The 8,567-nt window shown below is 37.3% G+C and overlaps 1 protein-coding gene across 2 annotated transcripts in view; it reads left to right on the top strand.

Moving 5' to 3' along the window:
* Nf1 (neurofibromin 1) overlaps positions 1–8,567 on the top strand; it is a 254,153-nt gene that overhangs the window by 209,814 nt on the left and 35,772 nt on the right. For both annotated transcript variants that reach the window (XM_013016448.1, XM_013016447.1), the window contains 7 exons: positions 330–532; positions 4,161–4,354; positions 5,191–5,331; positions 5,740–6,019; positions 6,694–6,908; positions 7,130–7,191; positions 7,679–7,793. In XM_013016448.1, the coding sequence (XP_012871902.1) occupies positions 330–532; positions 4,161–4,354; positions 5,191–5,331; positions 5,740–6,019; positions 6,694–6,908; positions 7,130–7,191; positions 7,679–7,793 (1,210 nt within the window). The remainder of the gene's footprint in view (positions 1–329; positions 533–4,160; positions 4,355–5,190; positions 5,332–5,739; positions 6,020–6,693; positions 6,909–7,129; positions 7,192–7,678; positions 7,794–8,567) is intronic.

The following is an 8,567-nucleotide window of genomic DNA, read 5'->3' as shown; positions in this document are numbered from 1 at the left end:
TCAGCTCTTCAGCTCAAGGCAAGCGCTCTACCACTTGAGCTACAGCGCCACTTCCGGTTTTCTGGTAGTTTATTGGAGATAGGAGTCTCACGGTTTCTCCTGCCCGGGCTGGCTTTGAACCACGATCCTCAGATCTCAGCCTCCTGAGTAGCTAGGATTACAGGCGTGAGCCACCAGTACCCGGCTCCCATCTTATTTTTTAATTGACCATAAAATTAAAATTAATAGGTTGTACTTGGTATTAGAACCACAGTCTTATGCTATGAAAAATGTTTATAATTATAAAGAGAAACAAGTTTTAAAACAACTTCATTTGTGTTTCCTCCTAGGTCAGCTGCCTATAATCTTCTGTGTGCCTTAACCTGTACCTTTAATTTAAAAATTGAGGGCCAGTTACTAGAGACATCAGGCTTATGCATCCCTGCCAACAACACCCTCTTTATTGTCTCCATTAGTAAGACGTTGGCGGCTAATGAGCCACACCTCACCTTAGAATTTTTGGAAGAGTGTATTTCTGGATTTAGCAAATCTAGTAAGTAACAATAATTTTCTTTAATACTAACAATGGTTCTAAGACAATTCATAGGAAATTTTTTGTTTTACAATTTACTAGGAAGTCTCTGACCTATGTTTTTCACTTTTAAAATATGTTTTGCAATTTTTCATCTATGATACCCTGTAACTGGAGGAATTCTAAAGGAAATTCCTGGTTAGGATACATTGGGAAATCCACTAATATTATGGCAATAAAAACAAGGTTAGAAGGATTTTTGGCATCTTACATGTTTCTGGACCCCACTGTAAAGTATTTTGTTCACTATTTCAGTTTAATGAGCTTGGGCATTTTTCATTTAGCAGAAAACTCCAGGTAACTACATATGTAGTGAGAAACAGTGTTTATCTTCTCTGGAGCTGACTTTGAGCTGTGATCCTTCCTTCCTTCCTTCCTTCCTTCCTTCCTTCCTTCCTCCTTCCCTCCTTCCTTCCCCCCCTCCCTCCCTCCCTTCTTTCCTTCCTTCGTTTCTTCCCTTCCTCTCTTCCCTTTCTTCTTCCTTCCCTCCCTTCTTCCCTCTCTCCCTTTCTTCCTTTCTTTCTTTTTTTTTTTTTTTTTGGTGCTAGTCTTAGAGCTTGAACTCAGGGCTTAGATACATCCCTGAGCTTTTCTCACATCTTGCTACTTGAGCTACAGCTCCATTTTTGGCTTTTTAGTAGTTAATTGGTGTTACTAAGAGTCTCATGGACTTTTCCTGCCAGCACTGGCTTCAAACTCAATTCTGAGATCTCAGCCTCCTGAGTAGCTAGGATTACAAGCATGAGCTACTGGTGCCCAGCTGAGCTGTGATTTTTTTGCACATGGAGAGTTACATAACACACAATCCATAGTCAGTCCTGAGTTGGCTTTTACAAATCTCACAAATTTCTGCTCCTCATATTATTGGTTTTACATGGACACAGAAACTAGAAGTGAATTTTCATGGCAGGCTAGGCCCCCCTTTTTTATATCTTAACTTTTTTTTAGTATAGTGGTACTTAAAATCATTGGTTCACCTAGAAAAAAATTGTTGAACTGTATTAATGTACAAATAAGCTGAAAAGTTGCATTTTCTATGTATTTTTTGACATAGCTGGTACTGTATTTCTCATGCTGGATTTCAAAAAATATCTATGTATCAAAACAAAACCTAAAGGGTGGTGTTTTATTGGATTGTGACAGGTTGAGTAATAAGGATTTAAGTCATTGCCATTTCATTAAAACTGAAAGATGATTTAATGCATATATAAGAGTTTTCGGAAGGGTTTTGGGGGCTTTTATAACAGCTTATTTTTGTTTTTTTTTAATTTTTAGTTTTTATTTTATTTTGGAAAGATATGACTATATTATATGCAACTCAGTTATTTATATTATAACTACAAAGTATTTTTGGGTTCCTGGAAAACAAAGAAAAAAGACTAATAAATGTCTTCGGCTGCTAAAAAGAAATCCAATGAATTTCACATTTTTATTTATTCATCTTCATATTCCATAGCAATATAAATGTTCATCTCCCAGCTTAGTTCTTGACATTTTTCCCTCTTTCCCTAAGTTGCACATACAATATTTTTATACATTTAGATGTATTTCTTGATTTTTCTGTGTTAAGTAATTGAAAGTTTTTACAATTTATCAAGTTTATTTTGTGAAGTGAGAGATGTGGGACAAAACCCTGAGAAAAAAATGTGCAGCACTGATAAAACTGGAAAGATACAAAGCTTTATTGATAAATATTAACATGAGAAAAGATTTGAGTGAGTGAAAACACATACTACGTCCTGGCATGAATTCTCCCCAGATTATTCCTCTAGATGATTACAAATTTAACGCAGTTCCATCAAAATAACCATGCAATTAAATGATCGACAGTGGAAATAGAACTCAATATGATTATAAGTTTTGTATAAAGTACAAGAATAGCTAAGATAATACTGAAAGAAAAAAATAGACTTGGTATTAAAGATGTCCAGACATTATAATGGTATGATAATTAAGATATTAATGTTCAAGAATAAGCAATCGGGGGGTTGGGAGGATATAGCTCAGTGGAAAGCACTTGCCTGGCAACTACAAGGCCCTAATCTCAGTCTGAAGCTCTGCAAAAAAACAAAAAAAAAAGAATAAGAATCAACTATCAAATACGTAAGGAAGTTTACAAACTGGTGGGGAAAGATGAAATCATTTAAGTAATGAGAGTAAGAGATGTATTAAGTTAGGTCTTCATCTTCATCCACACCATAAGATACAAAACTAAGTTCTAGCTGTATTTAAGTATTGAGTATAAAAAGTGGAGCTTTTAAAAAAAATCACAATAAAAAAAAGATTTTCTTTTGTTAGTAAAATGAAGGAAATGTAAATTGAAATAATTAAAATAGTGTGTTACCTGTAAGAGAGAAAATTTTGTGTGTGTGTGCCAGTACTGGGGCTTGACCTCAGAGCCTTGTACTCTTGCTTGGCTTTTTCCATTTAAAACTTGCACTGTACCACTTGAGCCATTCCTCCACTTCTGTCTTTTTGGTGGCTAATTGGAGTTAAGAGTCTTAAGGACGGGCTGGGAAGGTGGCTCAGTGGTAGAGCGCTTGCCTTGCATGCATGAGGCCCTGGGTTTGATTCCTTAGCACCACATAAGAAAAAAGAAAAAAGCCGGAAGTGGTGCTGTGGCTCAAGTGGTAGAGCGCTAGCCTTCAGCTGAAGAGCTGAGGGACAGCATCCAGGCCCAGAGTTCAGGCCCCACGACAGGACCCCAAAAAAAAAAGAAAAAAAAAAGTCTCAAGGACTTTCCTGCCCCACTGGCTTCAAACAGCAATCCTCAGATCTCACACTCCTGAGTAGTTAAGATTAATAGCATGAGCTACCAGTGCCCAGCTTTTGGGGAATCTTTGATGGAAAAATGAACTCCAGATTTAATCAGTATAATGTTTAATGAAAGAACAGGGTGTGCTACGTACATATTCTAATTCTTCTTTGGGTGGGCTGTTAAATTTGTGTCAACACACATGTAAGTGTATATTGGCTCTCCAAAGTTTTGAAAGGCTAAGGAGAGACAAGGTGGAATGCCAGTATATTAATACCAGTCTCATTTTTGTGGTAGTACTTTTTTCTTTTACTAAACTTCTACTATTAAGGGAAGAAAAATCAGGCAGCTTTTCAAAAATGGCTTACTAACTTTTTTTTTTCTTTTTTTTGTCAGTCATGGGGCTTGAACTCTGTCTGGGCCTAGGTGATGTCCCTCAACTTTTCAGCTCAAGGCTAGCACTCTACCACTTGAGCCGCAGCGCCACTTCTGGTTTTCTGGTAGTTTATTGGAGATAAGAGTTCCACAGACTTTCCTGCTGGGCTGGCTTTGTACCACGATCCTCAGATCTTAGCCTCCTGAGTAGCTAGGATTACAGGCATGAGCCACCAGCGCCCATCAGCTTACTGTCTTTTAAAATTACTTTCTTTAGGGTTTATTCTCTTTATATACCTCTTTTAAAAATAAATTTGCCAAGTCTCTCTTTCTTCAGACTTAATTCTAGGGAATGGTCTTTGCTTTTTACAGCCTCCTCCACTGCCCCCCCCCATTTCTTTAAAGTATTATCAATGTGATTTTTCTTGACCATCTATGCTAACGAGTATTCTTTTTCAGGTATTGAATTGAAACACCTTTGTTTGGAATATATGACTCCATGGCTGTCAAATCTGGTCCGTTTTTGTAAGCATAATGATGACGCCAAACGACAAAGAGTTACAGCTATTCTTGATAAACTCATAACAATGACCATAAATGAGAAACAGATGTACCCATCTATTCAAGCAAAAATATGGGGGAGCCTTGGGCAGGTATTGAATTTTCTCAGCTATTTATCCAGTATCTTACATCGATACTTCCCAGATACAAAGCACTGCTCTTCTAAGCACTAGTTTCCTCCTTCAAAACGTGTAAAAACACTCACCAGCCTCACTGATAGGAAATTGTGAATGTCTAATGCATATCTTAGAGGGCAGAGAAAAACTAGTTATTTTAGCACTCTTCTTCATGGAAAATTATATAGAACTTATTTGTAAAAATATGTTGTCATTGCTAGTAAACAGTGCTTTAAAATGTATTCCAGTTTCTATACCATGTGGACTTGAATACAAGTTTCTTAATGTTATTTGGGACATCTGCTTTTATTTATAGTTGTAGTATAAGACTGCCACTCTTAAAATATAGGCTATGAATTTTTTTGACTTGACAAGAAATATACATACTTACTATTGCTTCAAACCACTTAAGGAGGCAGTATCTTTAAACAATGGCATGAATTCTTTAATTAATCTTACCTTCAATCCAGTTTAATAGCCCTATGATGTCATTTCCTATATTTTAAAATAATTAAATTGGTCATCCATTACTATCTTAGAAGAACACAGAAATACTCTCCAATGAATGAAGATAGAAATATGTACCCTTAAAATTTTGAACATCAGTATTATGAAGAAATCAAATGAATGTCCTTATCCTTCCTCGTGGATTTTATAATAAAGTATATGTACTGAAAGGTCCCTAAATAAAATATAATATTTTGGAGATCTTAGGTAAAAAAGAATTTTCATGTTGGTTAGGCTTGCTCTTTGAGTAAAAAATCAATTGGCAATATGTTTGCAAACATGAGTTATTTTCCCTGTTCTGCTAGATCACAGACCTGCTTGATGTTGTACTAGATAGTTTCATCAAAACAAGTGCTACAGGTGGCCTGGGGTCAATAAAAGCTGAGGTGATGGCAGATACTGCTGTAGCTCTGGCTTCTGGGAATGTGAAGCTGGTCTCAAGTAAGGTAATCACTTTTTCTTCCCCATCTCTATTGTAGCACTATATATCTGCTTTATCTGTGTTTGCCTCAGGAGGGCTTGGGTTTTGTTTCATAATTAGTTATTTTAAACTCTTTTGTGTGCCTGTGTGCATATATGTATGTGTGTGTGTGCTGGTAATGGGGCTTGAACTCAGGGCTTGGGCATAGGCTTTTTTGCTTAGGGCTAGCACTCTACCACTTGGGCCACAGCTCTACTTTCAGCTTTTCACTGCTTATTTGTAGATGAGTATCGTGGACGTTCCTGTCCAACATGCTTCAAACCACAATCCTCAGATCTCCTGGGTACTAGGATTACTGGCGCTCAGCTTAAACTGCTTTTTAATGATAAAACTGTTAGTCCCATGTTTTTAAAAATTCATCTTTTTTTTACAGGTTATTGGAAGAATGTGTAAGATAATTGACAAGACATGCTTATCTCCAACTCCAACTTTAGAACAGCATCTTATGTGGGATGATATTGCTATTTTAGCCCGCTACATGCTGATGCTGTCCTTCAACAATTCCCTTGATGTGGCAGCTCATCTCCCCTACCTCTTCCATGTTGTTACTTTCTTAGTAGCCACAGGGCCTTTGTCCCTTAGAGCTTCCACACATGGATTGGTCATTAACATCATTCACTCTCTGTGTACCTGTTCACAGCTTCATTTTAGTGGTAAGTTAACAGAAAAAGAATTTGTATTTCATCAGTTTCCTTCTCCATTTACATCACCTGGCTGCTGTGGATTTCTTGTTTACAATGATGCCTTCACACCAAGGTGCTGTGATGAATAAAAAAGTAAAATACTTGTATTCCATGTTGAAACTATATTGAACATTTTCTGTGTATTTGTTATATAAACTCTTGTGGTTATTACATAAGCTAACTACTAGGTATAAGTTGATAGTGTTGCATTCTCAGTACTAATTTGTGGTTAAGTGAAGCTAAAGCTCTGAGCGTTAACATGCTGTGTCTGGAGATTGGTTTAGGGAACTTGGTTGTATAATTTTTATATGACACTGAGGTTTTCTAAATGAAATATGGCACTTTCAAATGAAATTTTTGCTAGGCACTGGTGGCTCATGCCTCCAATCCTAGCTATTCAGGAGCTGAGATCTGGAGAATCCTGTTCTGAGGTCAGCCTGAGCAGAAAAATTTATGAGACTATCTACAGTTAACCAGCAAAAATCCAGCCTAGAGATGTGGCTCTAGTGGCAATGTGCCAGTCATGAGCAAGAAAGTCAAGCAACTATAAGGCCCCTGAGTTCAATCCCCAATACTATCCATTTTTTAAAGGAATTTAAATATTGTTTTGTCAACATTTTTACTTCTCGTTTTTTCTTTTACAGAAGAGACCAAACAAGTTTTGAGACTCAGTCTTACAGAGTTCTCCTTACCTAAATTTTACTTGCTGTTTGGCATTAGCAAAGTTAAGTCAGCTGCTGTCATTGCCTTCCGTTCCAGTTACCGTGATAGGTCATTCTCTCCTGGATCCTATGAGAGAGAGACTTTTGCTTTGACATCCTTGGAAACAGTCACAGAAGCTTTGTTAGAGATCATGGAGGTATGTAAAGCAAAAATGAAAAAAAAAACTTAAGTAAAAATTGTTTTGAAATCTGTACATAAGAACTACTATTTTTTTCTGCTGTTTTTCACATAATACTTAAAAATACTTCCATGAATGTTATTGGTAACATAAATGCCAATTAATGACATTAAGATGAGCATTATTTCAATGTTTCTAAAAACGAGTGCTTATGTATATTGAAACTATCTGTTTTTCAGGCATGTATGAGAGATATTCCAACATGCAAGTGGCTGGATCAGTGGACAGAACTAGCTCAGAGGTATGTTCCAAATTAAATATAAATTGTAAAAGTAGATGTATTTTGATCAAGATGCATAGTACTCATAACCTCACTTCTGGAATTGAAATGCCTTTGTACAAGTACTGAATAAAAATATTAAAATAATTGGGGCTGGGAAGATGGCTCAGTGGTAAAGCGCTTGCCTTGCATGCATGAGGTTCTGGGTTCAATTCCCCAGCACCACATAAGCAAAAAGAAAAAAAGTCGAAAGTAGCGCTGTGGCTCAAGTGGTAGAGTGCTACTCTTGAACTGAAGAGCTGAGGGACAGCGTCCAGGTCCAGAGTTCAGTCCCCATGACCGGAACCAAAAAAAAAAAAATTAGATAGACATATTGTTGAAATTATAGATATATTGTTGAAATGATTATTGAATGATAGCTACATTCATTCCTTGTAATCATTGTTGGAATTTACTAGTTTTCACACACACAGGCATTTCATAAACTCTTTGCATTTTTTAATTGCAGATTTGCATTCCAATACAATCCATCCCTGCAACCAAGAGCTCTTGTGGTCTTTGGATGTATCAGTAAAAGAGTATCTCATGGGCAAATAAAGCAAATTATCCGCATTCTTAGCAAGGTACTCCAAAATGTTTATAGTTTCCAAGATATAGAGCATACTTTCCATCTTAAAAAACCTAAAATTGTAATAAAAATAATTTATATGTTCTTACTGTTTAGTAGTTTAAAGTTTATTTTTAAAACGGGCACTGGTGGTTCACACCTGTAATCCTAACTGCTCAGGAGGCTGAAATCTGAGGATTGCAGTTCAAAGCCGGCCCAGGCAGGAACATCCATGAGACTCTTATCTCCAGCTAAACACCAGAAAACTGAAGAGGTGCTGTGGCTCAAGTGGTAGAACACTCGCCTTGAGCTGAAATGCTCAGGGACAGCTCCTGGGCCCAAAGTTCAAGCCCCATGACCAACCAAAAAAAAAAATGTTACTATAATTATTGAAGAAACTGTCTTTGAAGAAAATGTCTTCAGCTGAACACTGGTGGCTTATGCCTATAATCCTAGCTAGTTGGGAGGCTGAGATCTGAGGATCGAGGTTCAAAGCCAATCTGGGCAAGAATGTCCATGAGACTCTTATTGCCAATTATCCACCAAAAAAATCTGGAAGTAGAAGTGTGGTTCTGTGGTAGAGCACTAGCAGGCCCTGAGTTCAATCCTCAAGATCAACACACACACACATACACACACACACACACGGTAGAGCACTTGCCCTGCAACACACACACACACACACACACGGTAGAGCACTTGCCCTGCAAAAAACACACACACAGACACACACACAGACACACACAGACACACACACACACACACACACACACACACACACACACACACA

The sequence above is a fragment of the Dipodomys ordii genome, unplaced genomic scaffold (assembly GCF_000151885.1).
Source record: "Dipodomys ordii isolate 6190 unplaced genomic scaffold, Dord_2.0 Scaffold31, whole genome shotgun sequence".
Lineage (NCBI taxonomy): Eukaryota > Metazoa > Chordata > Mammalia > Rodentia > Heteromyidae > Dipodomys > Dipodomys ordii.
The sequence above is the reverse complement of the archived record's forward strand: the minus strand, read 5'-3'. Positions and strand labels throughout refer to the sequence as shown.